The 25,490-nt window shown below is 43.1% G+C and overlaps 1 protein-coding gene across 4 annotated transcripts in view; it reads left to right on the top strand.

Moving 5' to 3' along the window:
- Window positions 1-25,490, top strand: part of cobl (cordon-bleu WH2 repeat protein) — a 41,488-nt gene that overhangs the window by 1,956 nt on the left and 14,042 nt on the right. Inside the window, exons 1-10 of one of the 4 annotated variants that reach the window (XM_058053646.2) lie at window positions 6,374-6,527; window positions 7,114-7,305; window positions 8,850-9,060; window positions 9,943-10,171; window positions 10,438-10,482; window positions 10,907-10,998; window positions 11,136-11,204; window positions 13,438-13,623; window positions 20,878-21,442; window positions 24,628-24,783. In XM_058053646.2, the coding sequence (XP_057909629.2) occupies window positions 7,118-7,305; window positions 8,850-9,060; window positions 9,943-10,171; window positions 10,438-10,482; window positions 10,907-10,998; window positions 11,136-11,204; window positions 13,438-13,623; window positions 20,878-21,442; window positions 24,628-24,783 (1,741 nt within the window). In that variant the 5' untranslated portion in view covers window positions 6,374-6,527; window positions 7,114-7,117. Of the gene's footprint in view, window positions 1-6,373; window positions 6,528-7,113; window positions 7,306-8,849; window positions 9,061-9,942; window positions 10,172-10,437; window positions 10,483-10,906; window positions 10,999-11,135; window positions 11,205-13,437; window positions 13,624-20,877; window positions 21,443-24,627; window positions 24,784-25,490 lie in introns of those variants that run through there. The other 3 variants (XM_058053643.2, XM_058053648.2, XM_058053649.2) reach the window with 3 other exon arrangements.

Genomic DNA, 25,490 nt, shown 5'->3' with positions numbered 1-25,490 from the left:
GTGGCAGTCGATGCAAACACCAGCTGATTTAGAAAGGCACGTGTATTTATTGTAGGATTGGAGATTGATTGGCCACCAGTCAGATTAATTGGCCACCAGTCAAGTGTGTGTCCGAGCGTATGGGAGAGAAAAGACAACATGCTTCATGCAGGGCTGGGTGATTAAAATAAAGCATTCATGTTTTCTGGACTCGGTGTAGGTATGTGCTGATTTGACAGATGAGGTACACTATCGTCACGTGTCAGTTAGTGCCACCATCTAACGCCACGCTATATTAATGAACGGATGTGTTATAATACACGACTACATCAGTTCTGGTTGTGCTAATTAGCTGATAATGAAGCAGAGTTATGATGCCATCTACTGTACAGGGTTGTAATAACAAGCCCGACGGACATTTCCATTAAAATGTGTGAGTGAGGGTGGACAAGCGAAAGATACGGCCGCCCTGGATGCAGCCTCTCTGATCAATAAGGGTCAGCCATACATTTTTAGATTAGTATATTGTAGGAAAAGTCAGGACAATTCCAGGAGCCCCCAAAATAGGTGATTATTTAAAAAATTAAATAAAAATACTGGAGGGGGCAACCTGATTTTTGTTTTTTTCTCGGGACCCAGAATTCCTATGCCGGTCAAGCGGAGCATCCCATGTTTATGCCTTACTGTAGACTTTTTCACATTGATTATCTGTTATTTTGACTTTATTCTTGTAAAATCAGTGCTGCTTCTTCCATTTTGCATAAAACAATTTTTCTTGTTAAATAATTTTAGTATGTGGTGCAGACCAATAAAAAAAGCTGTGGTCCCCAAATAGCCCCCGGGCCACACTTTGGACGGCCCTGCCTGGGGGGTTTTTGCATGTGACGTGCTCGGTTTATTTAAATCAAAATGAGCAAAAACCTTGGGAGTGTCTCGCCTCGACATTTATTTATGAAGACTGCTTACTACAGTATAATTGTGGCTACTTGAGGTCATCTCCTGGCTCAGCGTTGGAGGAGAATTACACTCAGCTTAGTTTCCTGAAGTCATTCTCATTTGACATTGTGCATGCTGATGTGTCATTGACTTGCTTGAGTCATGAATCAATGTCAGGATTGGTTAAATGGTCATGACATGATTCATCAACTTAGCTTAAATGTTGTTTCTAATTATGTTCTGCGTTGTTGGATTTTTCAAATCGAGCAGTGAATTTGCAAAAATTACATTTATAGTTCATGGCGAGAGCCATGAGAAGCTGGCCCTTGCAGTTCAGTTCTCGAAGTGACTCCATCAGGATACTACCGCTCAGGTGAACAAACATAGCCGTGTACAAGAAAGTGGATGTCTACAGTGAGTATAGTGAAGTTTAGAGTGCTGTGAACATCCAGCAGCAACACAACATTTTGGCACACTACTATCTTGATGAAAAATACGCTGAACTAAGTCAACGATCTACCTCAAAACCTTTGTTTACGCTGGTTCAGCTGAGCGGCGTCACACCGATGATGTCACTTTGGGAAATGAGGCTGAGCTGCAAGCAACTTTGGTGTGGCTGGTGCCGTGAACTGTAAATGTAATTTTTGCTAATCAAAAACGTGGTTACAAACAATATACAACATATTCAGGTAAAGTTGATGGATCATGTCAGGGACGCTTTAAACACTGCAGACATGCATCACGTGTTTGGTGAGTCATTCATCACTTGCAGAGATACTCCGTGCTGATGATGTCACCAGCAGCATGGTCTAATTCCCCTCACTGTAAAGTCTGCCTTTAGTGATACGACGCAGCTTGCAGTGTCGGTTACCTTTTCATCCGTTCAAGGTGTGATTGCAGTCCGTATCACGGCGCCATGACAACTCACCCTGTTATCTGTTTTTTTCTTGATTAGGAGTTGTACCTTTTTATTATGTTGTCCATAACAGCTGCAACACAACTCATAAAAGTCTGTACACAAAGTCATTCTACAGTAGTAGCGGTTTTTGGATTGTAACTGACTTCAAAATGTACATATCACTCCCAAAGCAAGTCGAGAGAAATGTTTATTCCTGCTTGTATTCTACGTACTTAAGTGCCTAACAGAGCTGTTCACATTTTAATAGATATTTTCATTGACACAACATGTTGAGAAAGTCATAAACTTTTAAGATGACTTTAATCAGATGAGTTTGTGAGATCTACCATCTGCACCCCCGCTTGGACTAACTTTGTCACTTTATTGCTGCTCTGGCTTGCTATGCATTTAAAGAGGCCTTTTTTGCCTCCTGTTTCCGTCTGTTCAGCTGTAAAAAGCCAGCCACAGAGAGACAGTGGGTGAGGATATATCAAGTACGGCATTACAGTCTGTAGAACACACCCAGACATAACGATTGGCCACCACATCTCCTGTTTGCGTTGACCTGCCATTGCTGGCTGCAGTGTTTAACCACTGATCAGGTGAAAGAGTATTTGGGTACCATTTGTATCAGTCTGTCAATGCACCCAAAAAAATGAGTCATTTGACTGTACCCTTCTCTGTTTCAAAAGATCGGAAAATATGAAAGTGTTGCAAATAAAACCTCCCCACCCAGGACTGCCATCAGAGAAATGATCCCGAGTAAAACCTCCTGTGGTCAGCCGCTTAGTCTGCACTGCTGCCAATGGGAGTTTGCTCTTCTTTTCCCTCCATGACTTGAAGGATAACTGTATATTTAGGAAAAAAGTGAGTGAATTTTAACTCCAGTGAAAGAAGAGATAACTCAAGCGATCATTTTAAGCTATGCATTGTTGGAATTGTTGATACTTTTGGATCTTGTACAAGTACTTTTTTACCCCAAAGGGCTGCATTCTGGAAACAAATATGCGGTGTCACTTTGGCATTCGTCAACTTTACATTTTCCAACCACTGCAATATGGTCGGAATATGCTATGTATACGCATGTCATGTTCACGGGTATGTTCCACTTTTTATGTTCCCAGTTTATTAGACTCCACATTGTCTTGTTCTCCTTTAATTCTCCTTTAACTCTCCTTTAAATTGCCTTGAAGTGGTCTTTTGGCTTTGGGATGTCTCCAAATGATGTTGATGGGCAATTCTCTTGATAAGTCCTGAACAGCTCCGGTGCAGCCTCCGGAAGCATTCAGCAAGATTGAAATCCCTGTTATTGGCATGCTTTAACTCCGGTTGCTGAGGCCGGAGGACACAACGGAAATAATCCGTTTGGGGTCTATCTTTTCCGGATGCCGGAGCATTGCGGGAATTGTGCTAGCCAAATAGGAAGGCAGATGTCTTGAGGTTGAAACTTGCGGTGCATTTAAAAATAAGATTTTTTGCAATTGCTGTATTATGTCTTATGTCACACATTCAACAATCGGGCAAAGAGGCTCATCTTGCTCTGTTTAAGCTGCTTAACCTCACTAGGGTTGTGGGGGTATGCTGGAGCCTATCCCAGCTGACTTTGTGTAGGAGGCAGCATACACCCTGGAGAGGTCACCAGCAAATGAGAATCTTAGTAGAAACATGTGGATTGACTTACTGCCACCTTGGCAGACTTTTCCACGATCCAATGACTTCTGGGCTTTTGACATTTTATTTCCACTTTCGTCAGTGCTTGTTTCCCTCGGTTTCAGTAAGGAAAACTAATTGGAACAGTAGATGGTAGGGACACTCTCCCATATGATATAAATATGATATAAAATATAACAGAAATTACATTATCCTTTGCAGTATGCGCTTCAATCATAACTCTCTAAATGAATAAATGATCGCTGTGTGCTTGACTATGGCATACTATCTTGAATCTTGCTCTGGTTGTTCTGAACTCCTGTTTTCCTGTTTTCCTGCCAGTGTCATATTGAACAGACTCATGGTGCTGGAAGGAGTTGCCATATTGTTGTTGCTCAACTTCCAAGCGACGATGATGAACATGTTGACACTGTATCAACACCCAAATACACATCATACACCACCGTGCCTCAATTGCTTCAAGACTCAAGTCATCCCTTATTTCCACACAGCGTGTGTGATCAATGCCAAGCATCTACAGTAGACTATATTATGCAGCTGTTATGGGCTTCTGATTTATTTTTGGAAAGCTGCTGTCACATGTCACTGTGGTATGCGGGGTAGTGAGCGAGGAAGACAGACCGACATTAGTTGTGTCCCGAATGGAGAGTGTGTGTTTTTGACCAACACAAACATAGATGCACAGAAAATGACTGAATGTGTGAAATTGCTCCTCGCCAGTTACATAGCTTAGTTAACCTTTTTAGAATTGAAATCACTTTAGAAGGACTCAAACAATCCACAGTCAAATCCCAAGAGTGTAGAAAACTTCTGACGTGGGCCACTTGGAGCTTCACATTAGGATGTATTTTCACCACCCATTGGTCATAGGAGCATCTAGGCATGTTGGGAGGCGGTATGTCCTAACATTGTTCGTGTGTTTATGATACTTTATTGAATTGTATTGTAGTCTCCATTTCACTCCTATTTTCTTTGTTTTTCAATAACTTGGTCATTTGCGTCTTGTGTGTTTTCAAAATCCACAGCTGCTACTAAACTGAGGTCTGCACGTCTCAGCAACCAAGTGGTGTAAATATAGGTTGCCATGGCGACACCATGACACCAGAGTGGCATGCTGCCTGGGTAGCAGGACATGGGTGCCTGTATGTGTGTTGAGTGTTCAGGGAGTGGCTGAATGCAATGTGGGTCACGCTCATCGTGCCCATTGCATAAACAGGGATTACAACTCAAGTGTGCACATTTTGTGGGAGAGAGTTTGGTTCTCGAGGCATGCGTTCACAGACTCCATACAGACACAAGTATGCATTGTGTTTTGAAGGAAATTGGTTCAAGTTCATTTGTCACCACATTTAAATACATGCCTGTTTGCCCTCACAGTAATATGACATACATACAATATAGCTATAATTATGAATGACAATAAAGCTATTTATTGTTTTATTGAGGTCAATTTGTGCTAATTTTTGACTACCTGCTACATTCCCAATTAGTGCTCTACATGAGGGAATAGTAGCTCATTGTTTTGTGAGCCAAATTTGTCACATGAAGTACTTCTGAATAGTGTTCTGTATTTCCTGATTTAATAGCCATTTGACCAAGATTTCTTTGATAGCTCATTTTTAATTTTAGATAGCAGAAGATACAAAGGAACATACTTTTTGTGCATTTTATTTCCACATAAAACAGAGTGATAGAGCGTCCCAGAGACCCAAATCAGCCTTGTCACATTAGACCAGTGGGATCCACAGTGCGGACCAGGTTAGATCCTCAGCCCACAGCTTCCCTTTATTTGCCGTCTGCCAATAAATTAACAATTAAAGTGACAAGTTTCCTAAGTTGTGTTTATGACAAAGGGCTATTATGCCGTTGGACTACTGTTTTCTGGTCTCGAGTACCTGAAAGACCAATATGTCACATTTAGTCAGGAACCTCTATTGGATGTTTATAGAGATGCTTCCTTTGGACTACACCCAGACTGGTACAGCACAGTACTCCAAATATACACTTCTACTACCCGACAGGAAAAATCAAGTCACTTCCACATCGGAGAGTCTATCTCTGGGGGGAAATGTTCTTTTCTTCTGCACATGTTTGCGTCTTTGTTAGCTGAGTTATTAGCTGTGCACAATATTTTCTTCTTCCGATACCAATATCCATAACGTGCTGCTTCTCAAGACTGATACTAGTAACTTATTTGCCTTTTTTTTTTTAGATTTAACTGTAGTCTGCACCCCTGGAGGTAAGAATGACTCAAACATGTCCTAGCAATGCTCGCGTTTGAGGTGGCAGATAAGGGATGCTCAATGATTTTCTTCCTTCAGCGCGGAATGTTTGCAGAGCATTTGGGACATTTGGTGAAATGTCTTCCATCCATACTTGCATGCATGTCAGCTTGTGGGGGCTGCGTGCTATTAACTGTTCTATTTTTGTGTGTCTGGTTGGTGAATTTGGTGAACAGTTTGTGGCCTCTGAGATGATGCCTGCCCTCCACTTAGCTGCGGACTGGAACAGTTCCCCTATAGAGGGTCAGGTTGGTCCTGATGTTTTTTTTCTGTGGACCTGATTGTCTGTTGCCGTCTGCGCTTTGGTAACAGAGCCAAAGCAAACAGATGGGAGGTGCAAAGAACAGACCGTATTATTGCATCATAGAAGGCTGTTACAGTTCCTTAGGCAGGTTGAACTTCTTGATCAGTCTCAAGAAGCGCATCCTCTGCTGCGCCTGTTTCTCAATCGTGTCTATGTGGGAGGACCACTTCCAAGTCCTGGAAGTCCAGCCCGTAGAAACCACTTTCTATATTGCGTAATCATTTAGTTGATGTCTTACTTGACAGTTAATTGTTAACTTAAGGTTAGAGTCCGCTTGCTGTGTGATGATCATGCATTCCTCCTTCCCTGGCCTCTTATTAAGCTGGAATACCTTGACAGATGCATATCAGATCACACACACATTCTGTCTATGTTGAGTGACAGATCCTTTCAACTGAATTGATAAACACTGTCAACAATTGTAGAATCTTTCATCTGCACAAGGACTCCTTCTGACGTGAGTGGGACGTTTATCTAATCTTATATTTGTGCTGTTTGGACTGGGAGGGAGTTTGTGAGGTTATGTTGGCGTTATGTGGTTTGGCAAATCAGCTGGAAGTACACTTTATAGTTTTCAACAGCACATTGGAAGCTGTCACCTAAATAGTCAGAAGCACACATGTCGTTGTAGTTCACACCTTAGCATTACTGCAGTTAGTTTTATTTTGGATGTTGGTCATCATTTTGGTGGATATTGGTGCTAAAATGTCTTTTGTTTAACTAAAGTTGGTCATTTATAGAAATGTTGCAGCAGAACTGTATTATCCAGAAGCATACGTGAAGCCAGTGCAATAAACTGATGTCCATGCTTGTTTGTTATGGCACATTACAACATCATCCCAAAGTATCTCTTGATTGTTGCAAAATATAAAATGCTGGCAGGCAAGAACATGCTACTTGATGCTTTCATCTGTTGGCCATGCTGTGTAAACAATACTTATTGGAAGCATAATTTTCTGTTGTTATATTTGTGGATTCATAATGTTGTTTCCCAAGTATTTACTGTATATGATCACTAAATGATATTTGAATTTGCCACTTAGGAGAATGAAGGCACGTGCCCCACCTCCGCCTCAGGCCCCTCAACCTGCCCCTCGCCACATCTTTACAAACCCTGTACCCGATGGGGGTGGAACACCGGGCATGGACTTCAGAGAGAACATAATGACGCTGACTGTGGATTTTGAGTTGACTCTCCCGCAAGGCTACCGGACATCTGTAACCGAGGATGGAAGGTGAGAACAGAGCGGTTGTTTGTGTTCGGCACATTAAATAATCCTTTGTTTGACTAGAAAACATCAAATCCTGCATACCTCAAGTTGTTTAACAATCATTTAGTTCCTGCTTGGTGGGTTTGTCCCCTCCCTGTCTGTTTGGCTTTCTGTGCCAGTGGGGCCTTTTCAAGGGACCTATTCCCAGTCTCAGCAGAAGCTTTGTCTCTCGGAGTGCACCCATGGAAGCCGAGCTTTTAACAGGCGGTCCCTAATGAGTTGCAGAAATCCAGGACTTTCTACCTGGTACAGAACAACAAGTCGTTTTAGTGCTTTATTTCTCTTTTAATACATAACTTCACATTGGTCCCAAACATCATTAGCCATCAGAAATATTCTCAACATTATTCTTGACACTGTTAATGATGCTCGCTGAGCTGAGCCTCAGGACGTTGAGGTCTCTGAGATTTCCACAGTATAGCTGCACAGGCACGCATGGTATTCTCCGTCCTGTAGGTCTGGAGTCAGTCATGTGTTTGGGACTTAACCCAATGTGTGATGAATGAATTTATGGGAATCACTCAACATGGTAACACTGAATATTGTAAACCAATTTGACAGCTGTTATTAGCACACATGCACTTAAGTCATTGTGTCATACTTTTTGTCCTGCTTCTTTTGTCATTCCTCTGTTTCAAACCCGTAAGTTTCAGTTACATACTGCAAATTGGAGGCTAACAAGTGAGGTGAGTATACGGTAGACAGCAGCCATCGCTTGTGTCACTTCAATGCAGTCCCGTTGGAGTATACGTCTGTGTATGGCGGATATATATGAAGGGACATGCATCCTACGGACATACATCCTCGGGACATGCCTCCTAGGGACATACATCCTAGAATCATGCATCCTAGGGAGGATGGAAGATCCTCATTATATTTAAGATACTATAACAACAAGGAACCTTCCCAATGCGAAGGGTCTTATTATTTATTATCATATCTACCATATCAGGTAATGTGAGTATAAAGATGGCGCGTTATAGGGGTGTTATTTCACATTTATTGGGCTCTAATCTAATGTTAAAAACATTTTAGAAGGTCATAAACAGTTATGGAAATATTCAATTTTTGAATACTGAATCCAACTTAGCTGAAATTCCCTTTTTACGGTCATGTCTGGAATCAATGAATGCGATGAAGGAGGGATGGCGAGTGTTCTCCTAAATGAACCAATTTGAGGTACCAGCTATGCCATTTGAATGAGTGAAGTGCAAATGGACATTTTTGCATATGGCAGAAACCGATGCATCAATTTGCTCATATTGTTGGCATCAATGTCGCCTAGCGGACTTGCTTTTGGTCTTGAGGCCATCAGGTGAAAGTGTTTTGTAATTAGTATTCTCTTTACTGGAAGTAAAGCTAGCTTGGCTTGGTAACTCAATCTTCTCTCCTCATCTCTTCTGTGGTTCTTTCTTTCAAACTCCCTCCCACCATTCCTGCTGTCCATCCTCTTCCTCCTTCTCTTTCACTTTCTTCCCCCCTCCCCTCACTCTTTGTTCCTCTGTCAGTAAGGCGCTGATGGACTTGCTGGTCGACCTGTGTAGCCGCTACCATCTGAATCCAGCACTGCACACCCTGGAGCTGTTGTCACCCGAAGGCCACTCTTTGGGTTTCAAGCCCAACGCACTGCTGGGCTCCCTCAATGTTGCCTTTGTCCTCATCAAGGAGAAAGCCTACGAAGAGAAGGTGGTGCGCAGACTGGCACCCAAAGCCCCTGAGGTGATCTGGTTTTGTCATTTGAATGTTGGCGTTGTCGCGCACCCTTAAAGTTTTTAATGTCTAACTTTACGCTTTCTGTGTGGTCTGAGTGGAGATTATTTTCTCGTAGTAAACGTTTATTTATAAAAATGTGATTATCCTTGTGACTATGTATTTTCTTCCAGAAACAGCTTGCTTTTTTCAATAATACCTTTCTGCGTAGCTCCCCACTAAAGTCATATATTATCTACCTTGGTCCTCTGACCACTGGCAGAAAGCAAGGCCTCTGAGGGGCCATGGTAGGGCAGAGGTTTGGTCTAGTGGGTTTTTAGCGTAATTCTGGGCTTTTTAACATCATTTTCTCACATGTGGCTAAGCTATTTTACCCTCTCTCCTCTTTCTCGCCACGATTCTCCTACAGTTTGAATATTTGATGAGTGCCTTACCTTTGGTTACCATGCATTATTTCTCGTCTGGGGACTCATTGGCTGCGATCGCTCCATGTGAACGTTTGCTGGCCTGTGGCCAGGGAGGGACACTGTCTCAGACGGAGTATATTTGAAGATGCAGTACCTATTGTAAAGCCGACTGACTGATGGCAATATTTAATATTTGACCATGAACATTATTGAAATCCAATAAAACAGTAATGCATGGATAACTTGAAATTGCACAAGGTCAGTCGATTCACTGAGGAGGCTTTATAGAACATGCTGTGTATTTGGAGTGCAGAGTGGGGTCCCAAGTATTAGTACCCTGAGAGGTAGAGAGAAAGGACTTTACATTCCTGGAATTTTCAAATTGTGTCAAAATAATGATTATGTCTACTTCACTCATTTACCTTGGCATGTCGTAATCTTAAAATTGGATGTCTGACTTTTGACCAACTTTGTCCGTCTCCAGAAAACAGTGCGTTTGATGGTGAACTATCACGGCGGTCAGAAGGCGGTGGTGCGGGTCAACCCGTTGGTGCCACTCCAGGCACTGATACCAGTCATTTGTGAAAAGTGCGAGTTGGACCCGAGACGTGTCCAGCTCCTCAAGGACAGCATCAGTCGTGACCAGTTGCCACTGGACAAGTCTCTAGCACAGCTGGGAATTAAGGAGCTCTATGTCCTTGATCAGGGTCGAGGTAAATCTGGGCACTTTCTTTTTTTACCGAGAATGAACATGCAGACTCCTTGGCTCATACCAACAACAATTTGGTTAAAATCCAGTAAATACTGAAGAAATTTGGTATTTCTTTTTCATTTTGTTGTGTGAATATCTGTGCCTCTCTCATGTTAACTGACAATCGTTACCAAGTCCTCAAGGCAACATTAAATAAACAGACGTTTAATGAGCAGCCACTGGTAATGGCCAGCTATTGTATCGACTAAATCCTGTCATTTTTTCCAGTTTTGCACCAAAAAACGGCTTCCACACCTGCGCTAAACTATTCAGGTATTAGTCATATCCATCATAGCGTTGACTACAACCATAATAATGTTGCTCGTTATCACTAGCTAGTGTACATCACTAACATATATTACTCAATACTAACCCAACCTTTTTGTGTTTACTACCATAGCTTGCCTCCCCAAAATAATTAATAGTGTTTCCCCAGTGATTCCAATTTCCAGTTATTTTGATTAGGAACCAGTGGACCTCAGTACTAACCCTGTAGCGCCCTCTACTGATTGAACATAGCATTGCATTGCCTGGCCACTCACTTGTTTCACTGTTAAAATAGGAATACATTAGTCGACTTGTCAATCAACATTATGTTCAAACTAATATTTGGTTGTATACATATACAACCATATATATATATACATATATATATATATAACACACGTGCTGAAATCCATTTTTTTTTGTTTTGCAGACTCCACCAGCTCCATCAGCTCCACCAGTTTAGACAGGGGGTCTAAGAAAGGCCTTTTTGGATTTTTCCAGTTTGGCCGGAGGAAGTCCAAGGTGAGACTCAACATGGTCATTCATTGATGGAGCCTGAGTGCTGCATGCAATTCATACTTCCTCCGGATGTAACGTTGCCAAATACTGCACGGCTTGGCATTTGAATGTTGCATGTCAGCTTTGCCTTCCCTTTGCAGACAGAGACATCCTCTTTTGGCATGGATGACTGCCATGATAAAAGTCAATATGCAGACCAAAGCTCCTACGTGAGTACTTCAAACACTTCATTCAACAAAGTTATGGAATTCTCCTCACAAAGTAGATGTATTGTTGACTTGGGGTCGTGCATGTGGCTGGGAATGGTTGTTTGTCTATATGTGCCCTGTGATTGGCTGGCCACCAGGCCAGGGTGGATCCCTCCTGTGATAGGCTCCAGCATGCCCTGCGACCCAAGTGAAAAACCCTGCAGTGATCAAACCCTGCATTCTAATGGTGTCCTGTAGAGGGCAGCAAATGATCACCAACTTTATTGCCTTTTTGTGCTCAAGTCACGTCAGTTTCTAATGCCAGTCATTTCCAACCAGTTATTTACCAAGTGTTTTACTATTTCAATGTAATTGTAGCCCCTTTTAAAGAAATGCTGTGCAGCATACATTCATAATGAACCAAATGGATGATAGATGCATTAAGTAGCTCCCTACCTGTGCTTCCCACAACCCAGTCACATTGATTTGATGAGGAAGCCATGAACCTCTGGTTAGCAGCATCCATCTGGGGATAACCTCAGATCTGTTTGACGTTTGATGAAATGGCTGCCTGTCTCGTTCTAAATCACTGCTGTCCCACCATGCTTGAGGCTTCTCTTCAACTTCCATCTACTTCTCATTCCCCTCAGAAATGTTAACGTTGCCCTATTATTTGAATAGTAATAGTTAATTTAGTGAAGCCACCAAAAAGTAGCTGGGTGGTGGGTGGGTGCAGTGGGGGGGTCGTGTGCTTCCCAGTGGCCTTTAATGCAGATGGACATCTGTTTGTGTGACCACACACACCCATGTCCATGCACACGCACACAGAGGCTTATCAGCATGAAGGCATCATATTACCCCAGCTTGGCTACATCAGCACTAAAAGCCCAACCTCTTATCTCTAATTGTTCATTAGGGGCCTGACCGTGTAGCTGTGTGTGTGCATGTGTGGTCTTAAAACAAAAGCATGTCATGCTGCAAGGCGGGTTTACCCTGATTGTCATCATGGAAAGTACATTACATGGTACTTTGTTTGCTTATGTATGCCTTTTGTTCCTGGACTGTCATGTAAGTTGAGTTTTGGTGCAAGTCGGCTCTTATGCCTAAATTATACCACAAGTCACTCCACTGTACCAGACCGCTGGACAGAATACATAAGACTTAGTAATATTACATCCAAATCCAAAGCACGAGCAACCTTTTCACTTCGATAGTAATGCTACTACTAAGTTTTTACCGTCACTTCCGGAGGCTCAGCGACCCGGCTATTATGTTGACTGTAATTTCTGACTTGTTTTCACCAAAAGTAGCCTGCTTCGTTTAACCTTGGAACGTCTGTGTGACGTTACAATACGATCTTTATCCTTAGTGCCGCTCGTGGAAGCCAAGCGCTTGAAACCAGCGCCAACAATATTGAGCACATAGTTATCCTGTGGCTCATTACACTCATTACTTGGAATTCGTGGAATTCTTGTAGTTTTTTAGAATTTGATCAATTGACCAATTTCCTGTTTAAATGGTCAAAATCGAATTGTAGTAAAGATTCCAAATATTTTAGCTAAAGCTGAAGGTGCATCTTGTGGCTTCCCGGCATTTGGAGCTTATTTTCCTCCCAAATGCTGGGACACATTTTGCACGCTTATGTTTTCATCTCTTGCTCTTGACAGATTTCAGATTGTTTACTGTAGAGAGCGAGCAGGTGAAGAAGTCAGACAGAGTTCATCCAGATCTTGTACTTTGAACACAAGCTTTACGTTTTTCAGGAGTCCAAAAGGAAGTTGCATCAATGTGCCACTTGTATTATTTATTTTAGCTCTGACAGACTCCCATTTGACATATACCCTACCTCTCACTTTTCCTTTTCTTACTCTGTCAATCAAACAGCACAGTGAACAAGATTCATAATTTATGTCTTTTCCAGGACTTTGTAGTTATTTCAAGGATTTAGGATGTGTCTGTGACCGTGTCGGCACCGAAGCTGTGCTTTAGTCTTTTGGCTTTGTTTGGTGTTGTGTAAATGTCTGAGACATGCAGGATATCTGGCCATGTTAAAAGCTTGTACTTCAGACAAAAAGAAAGTTTGAAATATTTGAAAAATAAAAAAAAGAGTGAAGTTCAAACTACTGTGTTATTTCGCCTATATCACAAAGCTGAGATGCATTTTTTGGTGAAATATTTACAACTTAGCATTGATCCTAGCATCGTTGCCCTCGCTTGACATCAGCCCTTTTTAACTCTTCATCTTACCCCCCAGGGGTTGTCCACACGGGGAGGACCTCCAGGCACAGAGGACAGGTCCCACACCTTGACCCAGTCTCAGTCAGTCGTGAACGTCTTGAGGACGTCTCCCAAGCTTGACACCAAAAAGCGGAGGGCTCCAGCACCACCACCAGGGCCCCTGGTGTCCTCTATGGGACACAGTCATTCCGAGGCTGATCAGGTGAGTAATATGAGTATATATAAGTATTCAGAAGTACACAATAATACACATTACAACTAAGTAAAGACTTTATCTTGCACCATTTTGTGGTATGGAAGAGGGTATTACACACTGTCAAATGTTTTTTGGAAGTTGTTTATGCAGTTTTGGTAAGTTTTTATCAACTGCTTGCTTGAGCCAGAGACAACAGACTCATGTGGCAGGGATTTTTTTGAGGGAGGGTTAAATTGCCTTTCATAAAAGACCATTTTGTGATTTGGAAAAATGTGACGTTCATCAAACATCAAATATTGTGACTCTATGAAGCACTCCAGCTTCGTAGTATGTGCTTGACAAAGCCTTGTAATGTTTTGGTCTGTACTTCAGTCGCGTAAGTCAGGGTGACCTGTATCAACATAAACGCTATCTCCCATTTTGTTGCATGCTGGGAAATGTTTAGCTTGTGTCTTGTTTCATGAAATCAATATTAAGACACTGAGTCAGCATAGGTTGCTTTGTTTGGAACAATACATTCATTCATTCATTCATCTTATACCGCTTATCCTCACGTGTGGCCAGTGCGCTAACCACTCGACCACTATGCAGCCCTGGACCAATACCGTAGAGGGCAAAGACTAGTTAATTGCGTAAATGATCTCAGGCAAACATTTTAGATGACAACCAACTTGCACGACAACTGGAGCGTAGGAAAACAAGGTTTTACTGTATTACAATATTGTATTAGTACGTACACTCTCGGAACTGAAATATAGCAAGGAGGGTACCAGGATGTCATAGCTGGAGTAGCTACACTTGGGTGATGTTTATCCAACAATCTTAAGCCTTCTGAGTTAAATTACCCCGCATACACTCCGAGAGAGAAAGTATAATCTGTCAACCTGAAAGATTAAGAGTGATGCAAACAACACAGCTAAAATAGCGAGACACTGGCAGAAGTCAAGAGGGCTAGCCTCAGAGAATAGAATTAGAAAGGTCATCTAAGGACTTGTTGACTGCCTTAATGGATGGTAGATTTATCTACCTGCCTGTTACCCTGCCTGACAGTCTAATGGATATTCATAGCTCCCATGCATAGCAAGGTCACGCTGTAGTGCAGGATGCCTCGTGTTTTAGCTTTCACATCGTGTGTCGTGTGCAGTCAGAAGGATAAAAGCGGACAGCCATTGTTTTATCGTCTTCAGTCAACAAGTACGTCATTGTAAAACATTGTAAACATTTTTGACTGACAAGCAGGCTTTTTTCTGTACTGCGTAGTCGTGAAGTGTCAAAATGTAGGTGGTCGACAAATCAGGGCTCAAACTTCACTTAGCTGGGGGCCGCTGCAGGTAAACGGTGGGTGAGGCTGGGCTGCACCAAGTATTCAGTCAAAATGAGTTCAGCCGGACTCTTACTTGGTGATCCCACAATAGTGTTTCACTGGGGGCAGACTTGGGGATCCCAGAATAGTGTTTCACTGGGGGCAGACTTGGGGATCCCACAATAGTGTTTCACTGGGGGCAGACTTGGGGATCCCATAATAGTGTTTCACTGGGGGCAGATTGGTGAGCCCATAATAGTGTTTCACTGGGGGCAGATTGGTGAGCCCATAATAGTGTTTCACTGGGGGCAAACCTGGTGATCCCACAACAGTGTTTCACTGGGGGCAGACTTGGTGATCCCATAATAGTGTTTCACTGGGGGCAGACTTGGTGATCCCACAACAGTGTTTCACTGGGGGCAAACCTGGCGATCCCACAAGTGTTTCACTGGGGGCAAACCTGGCGATCCCACAAGTGTTTCACTGGGGGCAAACCTGGTGATCCCATAATAGTGTTTCACTGGGGGCAGACTTGGGGATCCCACAATAGTGTTTCACTGGGGGCAAACCTGGGGATCCCACAACAGTGTTTCACTGGGGGCAAACCTGGTGATCCCACAAGTGTTTCACTGGGGGCAAACCTGGTGATCCCATAATAGTGTTTCACTGGGGGCAGACTTGGTGATCTCACAATAGTGTTTCACTGGGGGCAGATTGGTGATCCCACAACAGTGTTTCACTGGGGGCAAACCTGGTGATCCCATAATAGTGTTTCCTTGGGGGCAGACTTGGTGATCCCACAACAGTGTTTCACTGGGGGCAGACTTGGGGATCCCATAATAGTGTTTCACTGGGGGCAGATTGGTGAGCCCATAATAGTGTTTCACTGGGGGCAAACCTGATGATCCCATAATAGTGTTTCACTGGGGGCAGACTTGGTGATCCCACAATAGTGTTTCACTGGGGGCAAACCTGGTGATCCCACAACAGTGTTTCACTGGGGGCAAACCTGGTGATCCCACAAGTGTTTCACTGGGGGCAAACCTGGTGATCCCATAATAGTGTTTCACTGGGGGCAGACCTGGTGATCCCATAATAGTGTTTCACTGGGGGCAAACCTGGTGATCCCACAATAGTGTTTCACTGGGGGCAGATTGGTGATCCCATAATAGTGTTTCACTGGGGGCAAACCTGGTGATCCCACAATAGTGTTTCACTGGGGGCAGATTGGTGATCCCATAATAGTGTTTCACTGGGGGCAAACCTGGTGATCCCACAATAGTGTTTCACTGGGGGCAGATTGGTGATCCCATAATAGTGTTTCACTGGGGGCTTAAAGCAGTGCAAGTGTGATGAAGAAAAGCATGAAGAGATGAGAGAGACGGAAGAATGGTCAGGAAGGAGCAGCTTTTTACTACTGTTGCAATTTCCTCAAATGCACCTGATGCTATGCTAAATGTAGTAGCAACAAATACAACCACCTTCAAAAAACCCTGTGTAAACAGCCCCGAGGTATTCCAAGGGAGTTATACCAACTTACACGGAGATGAGATGATTGTAGAAGTTGTCATGCATTCTCAAGTTTGTTTTTAGCTGAACAATGTACGTTTGTATGAGTGCTGAACCAAACAGAATTGTTTTGGAACATAGAGTTCAGGAAAACACAAGCTTGTTTTTATTTTTTTTTCTCCTCGGCACACCGTTATTGTGGTTGTCAAAGGGAAGCTATGTCTACATTATGATAACAGAGATTGGAGCTTTGTGGAGCTTTGTGTTTCATTGCAACGCAACAGTGGGTCCTCCTTGAGTCAAATGTGTTTGTGCTCCTATCTGTTGTGTGGAAGCGGAAAGATAAGTGCAAAATAACTGAAGCAAGAAAACAGGAGAGGGAAGTCAGAATTAGGTGCTGTCACGTCTGACACGGGTACCGCGGTGTGAAGAAGTGTTTGCCCCCTCCTGATTTCTTATTTTGTTGTCACACTTAAATGTTTCAGATCATCAAACAAATGTAATAATAATCAATGACAACACAAAAACACGGCTTTTGTGAGAAAACATCTTGATGATCCCCAAACCTTTGGGAAAATACTCCTCATAAATAGTGGTCTGATGACACAAATCCCTTTTCCCCCACTGGGCCATGTGGGTTTGAATGCATCTCAGTCGCCGTGACTGTGGTTGTTTGTTAATGAGGAGGTGTTGTGTTGCTGTTGCGAGTGTGGTGTGGGAATTGGGTACTATGGCGTAATAAGGTCAAGAATGAACTTTTTATGAAAAGACTGTCAGACCTCTGTGCTTCTGTCGAGGATTCATGTTGAAGACATGAATTGCACAATGTCACCTTCAAGCATTTTTACAAGCTATTCAAGCTATTGCTTTTTATAACTGATAACTTTGGCGTTTTGGTCACCATCTGTAGATTTAAACATAGTGGTTTTTCTTACACATTATTGCCTGATGTATGACCATCATGGAGATGAACATTGGACATTGACGATGTGACGTGACATTGACGTGATTGCACCACACCACCCTCTTCCCTCGCCACCACCAATAGATTGAAGTCCTGTGGGAAACACCGATCCCGCCATTAAGTTCCAATTGTGCTGTTTTGTTCCTACAAAACAGCACTTACCGATGAGAAAGACCTTTAACTGAAAGATGGACTTTGCCATGGAACCCAAAACTACTGTTTTGGGGTTGCTTTATAATTTGAGAGTGTATGTCATTAATGGTTTAAGGTTTCTCGCTTTTTATATAAGACTCTGGAATTAAAATGTTATATTGTTTCATAATGCCATAACCCAACAATATTGTGATATGCGCTAAGGTCCATATCGGCCAACCCTAATAAGTATACAGTATATATATATATATACACTATATATATACTCTCTCTGTCTCTCTCAAAAACACGTCTTTGTTTCTGTACTTTATTTGCCTTTTATTTAACCTACAAATGTGTCAGATCATTTTGCCTGCCCCTGTATATACGTACGTATATGTTAGTATGCCCAATCGCACATGTTGCCAAACCTGTCATTTCTCAGAGTGGGTTAGTAGGACAAAGTAGATGATTGTGGAACTGGGTCAGCCATGCGTCTCCTTATCCTTGGCTCGTCTTCACCATTTCCACGCACATTGTTAACAGTAAATATTTTCATCACAGATGCACATCCACGCGACCATTATACCACACGTACACACACAATGACCCCAACACATGCTAACTGTCCCGCTGTCTGCTGTTACAATGGTTTTGACCTTCTTGCCCTTGCTGTGTGGAGACAGTTCATCTTCTATTATTATCATCTTGGAAATATGCACACATACACAAGCACATATGAAGGTACTCATGCATGCTGATGTTCACATGCTCACATTTACACTGTAAGCCTCTGTCAAACACGCACATACTCTATTTCACATTCCACATTAGCGCCGTAATGTTGCCCTGTTACAAAGCCCCTCGCCCGTCAAGAGTGCCTCAAAACAACTGATGAATGGTCACGCCACCAGGTTGAAGCCTCCATGGGTGGTCCGATCTGATCAACATGCTCCGACATGGGGCCCTGTGCCTCTCAAACCAAGGAGTGGAAAATTTAATAGACACACCAAACTCCCTTGGCAAAGCCTTCTAATTGCTTTTGCATAAAGACAAATATCCTTTTAAATATACGTCCAAACATGACATGTTGAAGGAAAACAAGTGCAGAGCGTGTGTAGGCAGGGAAAATCATGCATCAGTAAATCTAAAAAATAAAAGCATTTTTTTAATACTTTTATTATCTAGTAATCAGTTTGAGAGGCTGGAGAAAAGTTGATCATTTTGTTCTATTTTTGGTCTATTTTCAATATTTAAAGGAAAACTGTATTTTTGCCCATCATCCACAGTCTTTATATGAAACATGACAACAAATGTCTTTTTGTCCTTTTCTGTGTTCCACAAAATGAAAAACAGCCATCATGTGGGCGCTTACAATGCACGTAACGGGACACACCTATTTTGGCTATGAAGCCCTAAAAACGAATGATCACATTGCACACCTTGCCAATTACTCGCCCTCTAAATGCTGCACCAATCTAAAGCTTTTAAAAGATCCCACACACGGCAGACATGCTTGTGCTGAATGCTGCAGTGGAGACGGATGGATCGGCGGAGGTTATCGGCGTTACAAAACAAGTATCGGCCGATATCAATACCTTGCTTTTACACTGATACAGATCAGCGATGGGAGCACCCCCAGTATAAACAACTCCAAAAAGACCACCAAATTATCCATAAAGTATTAGCCCGCATTCCATGTTTAGTATGCACACGGCGAGATGGACTGTGATCGCAATCACTATGTGCTGCATGTATCAGAATCAATATGGTGACTTACTCCATGGATAGTTGTCTCTTTAGAACACATAAAAAAGAAAGACGTGTGGTCATGTTTCACATAACCAATGTTAGCTTTTCTACTTTGTACGATGCATGTATGCATAAAGAGTAGCACACTTAGCACAGTGCCTTCATGAGGCTGCTACATATACAATTCAATGTAGTACATGTATGTGATATACAGTAATAGTTACAGCAAGTGTTTGTTTCAGTCACTAACTTCAAAATATGTGAGGTTTTTTTAACAGTCAGCCAATGAGAGCAGGGCTTGCTTAACCTTTAACCATGTCCTTATCCACTCATGCAGCTCAGCCCGAGATATAAGCTGCACTCCCCCCCCCCCCCCCCCCCCGGGTGTGTGTGTGTGTGTGTCGATATTTATGTGAGTCTGTCCAAGCGTACATGTGAATAAGGAAAATGTGTGCTGTGGCTGCCCTGTTCTTTTCATAAGCAGGGTTGGGTTGCAGACTTATGTTTCACTCTGCAGGGAGCATATTCACAAACATGCATGTGCACACTCCACATACACACATTTGTCTTCATCGCAGTCACTCACCCATTTCAGCTTCAACTTTGGCCCACATCCACTGGTATGTGACAGTATTCATATATGTGTGAATGCCACAGAGGCAAATAAGTGGGGGACCAAGCAAGAGTAGAAAGACAACCAGTTGGGGGCATTTAGATTTACATAGCATGTCATGGAGCGAGTTCATTGAGTTCATGGGGGGACCCGGTCCAGCCTGTAAAATGGCAACATAATGCCGATGTCCTCGTTCTTGTTGTGTTGCATGATGCACGGCTACATGCAGCATCCCAGTAGAGTTCTGCAGCAGTAATTGGGGTTTCTTTGGAAGAAGAGGTTTCAACATAAGTCTTGTGACGTAGCGCTTTCTTTCCGCTATTTCTGACGCTCTTTCGTTTTAGCTGTTTTTTTAAATCTTAAGTACAATCGTGATTGGTTACCTTGTGTCCGTTGGTGTGACAGAACACGGTCATAATTCATGTTTGAATTAAATATCACTTGACATCATTTTACCTTTTTGCTTTCAAGTTCTTGGCGCCAAAGCCTGATAAATATGTTGGTTTATTTGTGTCCTTGTCGAGGAGAAATCCCATAATTGTGCTTGTGTCTCAGCTGTGTCTCAACTCCCATCAGTGGCCTGTCGATAAAAAGCCCGAGGTGAACAGTGTTTCAACATTAAAGCATTACGTAATCCAGCAGGAGCCCCCTGTCTCCTGGAATAAGTATGACATGTGTCACAGTTACAGAATGAAGGATCGTGATGTGAAGAACTACTTCATCAAATGAATTGTATTACTGACAGACATTGTAATTTGTGTTGTTGGAAAAGTTAAGAGGAATGTTGGCATTGGGAATTGAACAGCAAAAGGCTTGCCAAAACTCTACTTGGATTTGATTACTTAGTACTTGACTCTTGAATGTATCATTTTGCAGGCTGATATATGGATAGAAAACACACACACACACACACACGAACAAGTAAGAGGTGTCCACCTTTTATTTTCTTAACTATATTTCCTCCATTTTCATTTTGTGTCCCATCAGACGGGGTATGGCTCAGAAAGCCAGCAGAGGAAAAGAAAAGCTCCATCGCCTCCTTCCACCGGAGGTTCCATCACCCCAGACGACCATAACGGGTCTACTTCTGCCACGCCCACCCCCGACAACCATACGTGTGTAAAACCTTCTCCGGCTTTGCGCACCAAGACGGCCCATTCAAACCCAGCCACTTCCACCACCGTCACAGCAGTTAGGCCACAGTCCCTGAGGATTGAGGTTCAACCTCCATCGGTCGTCAGCGGCGCCGCTAAACGAGGTTCCCTAACTCCAAGCAGCAGCACTTCCGACAGCCAAGTCATCCAGGATTCCAGCTCTGAAGTCAGCCACTGCCTTGATGACTCTGATCTTGACACGGACACGACATCCCGCTACAGTACACTCACCAGCAGCAATGCAAGCGGATCAGTGCAGATCCAAGCCCCTGCAAAAACCTCCAAAAAAAAGAGGGAATTAGAAATGGCTGGCAATGAGTCCAGCAGATCAGTGGTGGCTTCAACTAGCATCTCCGGGACAGAGAGTGAAGTCGAGACCAACGGACACAGCGCAACGGGTAAATATCAATACAACACACAGCAATGTGCAAAGCAGCGTTTATCTCAGGTACAGTTTTAGTCTTTGGTCCCGCTTGACATTTTAAAAAATGATTCCCAGATTATCATTCCACTGTCTGTAGGAAGTTGGTGATTCGTGTAAAGATGCAATGATGGCAAACAGGAAGCCTTCTTCGCTGTATATATAACACGTGACTTTATCTCACCAGCCAAATTGGAAGAGAGCAGACGAAAACATGTCTTGTCAAATGCACTGTTATGTTTATGATCGCAGTGTGCATACATACTTCAACATATTGAGAGGGCTGTAATATTAGACCGCGGGTTTTGGATGTCGACACGGTGCAGGTGTACCTAATGTTATGGCCAGTCAATGGGTCACGGTCACCACTGTCTGTATACCGGCAACTGAAAATGAACATATCGGTATATTGTAGTAGCACGCCTGTTTTATCTTGCCTTTATGGAATAAGACAAAAATACATTTCAAGGAAAATATCGGTCATGCTACCCCGATGCATACGTGAGTAACCCAAATGCACCGCGTGCGTTACGAGACATGTTTACCAAGTAACGTTCCATACAAACCGAAATAGAGCTGAAGAAAACCTAATATTGTGGAGGCAGTGTGACCGACACGACACATGGTGTACGTGAATGAGGTCTGTCTAGGGAGAGGCGGTCTGTGTGTGACTGGCCAATCACAGAGCGTTAGGAGTGAATACATAAATACGGATAAGGATGAAAGTGAGTATGTGGCTTATCTCTAATCTTGTGTAGAGATCTCATCATTTTGGTAAAGAAAATGAGAAAAGTTAAATTCTAAATGTTCATTTATTCACTTCATGCATCACTTAAATGTATTTTGCGTTTTCTGCATACGAACTATAATTACATTTATACTATAATTACATTTACATTATAATTACATATTATTTTACATCCAAGATACAGACAGCAGAAATAGAATCAAAAGAGCTATACTAGTCTCTGAATGGTTTTAGAGTAGTAATAATTCATGCCTTGATTCCAACCACTTTGCGTTTCACATTTTCTAACTTCACCTGGGAAGAATTTATACTCAAATGAAATAATCAATAATCTTAGCAGTGAATGTTTAAGCCAGATTGCTTGCAGTTTTTTCCTCCCTGTTTAGAACGAAAGTGCAGAGCTGTCATCCTGCAGCAACATTTTAACATTTTAACGCCAAGAATGATAAGCTGGTGAAAGATTGTATGTGCTCGTGTCATTCTTCAAATGCAGGAACGAGTGGAGCTGGTTTTCGTCATATTTGGAAACTCCGCCGTCCTTTACTCGTGCCCTCACTTTTCAATCCCTTCATTTCACCCCCCCCCCCCTTTTTTTTCCACTCTTTGCGTCTCACTCCCATATGCATGCAGCCACTCACATAATCCTTCAAAGCTGGCAGATACAAAGACAAACACATCCATCACAGATTTAAACAGGATCTACTTGAACTTCAGCTACCCCCCTATTGATCAGATCTTTACTGGTAGCAAGAGTGAGATTGCAGCAGAGGGCTGCCATGCGTGACGGAGGCGGAGATGATAGAGTTGTAAACTTCAGAAGAAGGGCGAGGAAGGTGAGAGGCAGGGAGTTCAAAGAATGGGGCATGGGAAGTTGGAGGCCGCAGGATGAATGTGAGAAGGTAGAAACAGGAGCTTTTTCAGGGGGTTTAAATGGAGAGCTGGTTGAAGATGAGGATAAAACCAGGAAGAGGGATAACACACGATGGTGTGAGGATAGTCAGAACGCGGATCATTAAAGTAAAGGAGCATGGTCATCCGGGAGGAGCTCAGAAAAGATCCACTTCTTCTTAACATAAAGAGAAGCCAGTTCAGGTGGCTTGGGCAAGTCGTCCGGTGGCCTCCTGGACGCCCCCTGGTGAGGTGTTCTTGGCATGCTCCAGCCAGTAGGACGCTCCGGGGTAGATGTAGGACACGCTGAGAGATTGTGCCTCCAGACTGTCTCCAGGTTTGGAGCCTCCTTGCTCGCCTTGCTGTGTGCTGAATGATTTGCATTTTGGGTTGCATGTAGGAACGCTACTCGGGCTTGTGGAGGTGCATCGCAATGCTGACTCAACATTTTCTGGCCCTCACTTTGTGTACCGTGTGGGGAATTACCAAAAAAAAAAAAAAGAATACATGTAGTTAGTGTACCATTAGTATTCACTTAAATTCAGTACATCAACAGTTTTTAATACAATGGGGTGGCCCCATCATTGCATGGGGTGGCCCCATCATTGCATGGGGTGGCCCCATCATTGCACGGGGTGGCCCCATCCTTGCACGGGGTGGCCCCATCCTTGCACGGGGTGGCCCCATCCTTGCACGGGGTGGCCCCATCCTTGCCCAGGCAGAGACAGTGCAGCCTATTGTAGAGAAGTTTGTATTGTGTTGTATTGTGTGTATTTACCAGACATCAGGTGAAGTTTCACCTTGCTTGTGAACATGCTTGGGTTACGATCGGGTGGTTTGTCATCTCAGCTCTGCCTCGATGTATACAATAGAGTAAAAGATAAAGTAGCACATCAACAGTATGTGCAGACTGAGACAGCACACTGATGTATTGCAAGACCATGCGGGACGTTTGTTGGCCGTGTATGAATAATGCTGTCTGCAGAATTGCCTTATTGCCCCTGCAGCCACAGTAAATCACATGGATGGATTTGTTTTTCATCAAATAAACCTTTTTTGTAAGGGCAAAAGACGCACGGACACATTTATAAGACTTTCATGGCACCATTCCAGTCAACAGGCAGACGGGTTCACCTTGTAGTAAACTGCAATTGACGAGTTTTGTCGACCTGTTGCGAGTTCATCTTCATGTAGCCAGGTTTCGGTCACGTAAAAAAGCATTTACGGTCCACTGCACAGCACGTATTAACTCTGTTGCACAGATTAAACAGCCTGCTTGCAGAGACATGAACTTTATCACCTGAAAATCTCAGCATAAAGATGCTATTGTTTGAGTAACAAGCACTCCCTGGAAAGTGCAGTGAGAAATCACTACGGCCAATATGTTGCCAAACTATAAAAAAGATTGTCACGGTGACTGACTGTAGGTATTCTTTCCGACTTTCAGTCAGATAAGAGGTGTTTGTGTTCCATCCGCCATTCGTACAAGTAAAATGATCTGGCCTGCACACTTGTTTCTCCTCCAGGGACAGCTGATCTGCCAGCTCCACCCAAGCCCCGTCGTTCCCCGGCCCGGGAACACCCTACCGTGTCTACCCCTTCCCTGCACTCCCCTTCATTTGAACCCATAGAAAGCGGCTCCCCACGGAGCGCCGTGGAAAAGGAGGACACTGCTCCCCAGTGTAGGTGCCAGATGGATTCCTTTTTCTTTTTTTCTTTCACAGAAGCCTTTGTCCTTGCACGTGAATATTGAACTCTTTCCTCGGATTTCAACTGCGGCAGACTGGCTTGTTAGTGTTAGTGGGTCCATGTGAGGTCAAGGTGCTCCATGTTTATAAACGGCAACCAATAATCCTCCGGTCCAAAGGGTCAGGGCTTTGGTCAACACTAATTAAACTGGAGTGCTTTATATGTTGGATTTATACATAAGGGTGCTTTAAAGTAGACTGGGGGGGGGGCTATATACAGTATACAGTGAAGAAAATAAGTATTTGAACACCCTGCTATTTTGCTATTTCTCCCACTTAGAAATCATGGAGGGGTCTGAAATTTTCATCGTAGGTGCATGTCCACTGTGAGAGAGATAAACTAAAAAGAAAAATCCAGAAATCACAATGCATGATTTTTTAACAATTTATTTGTGTGATACAGCTGCAAATAAGTATTTGAACACCTGAGAAAATGAATGTTAATATTTGGTACAGTAGCCTTTGTTTGCTATTACAGAGGTCAAACGTTTCCTGTAGTTTTTCACCAGGTTTGCACACACTGCAGGAGGGATCTTGGCCCACTCCTCCACACAGATCTTCTCTAGATCAGTCAGGTTTCTGGGCTGTCGCTGAGAAACACGGAGTTTGAGCTCCCTCCAAAGATTTTCGATTGGGTTCAG

Source organism: Doryrhamphus excisus, linkage group LG5 (assembly GCF_037039965.1).
Source record: "Doryrhamphus excisus strain RoL-2023G ecotype Guam linkage group LG5, RoL_Dexc_Guam_v1.1, whole genome shotgun sequence".
Taxonomy (NCBI): Eukaryota; Metazoa; Chordata; class Actinopteri; order Syngnathiformes; family Syngnathidae; genus Doryrhamphus; species Doryrhamphus excisus.
The sequence above is the reverse complement of the archived record's forward strand: the minus strand, read 5'-3'. Positions and strand labels throughout refer to the sequence as shown.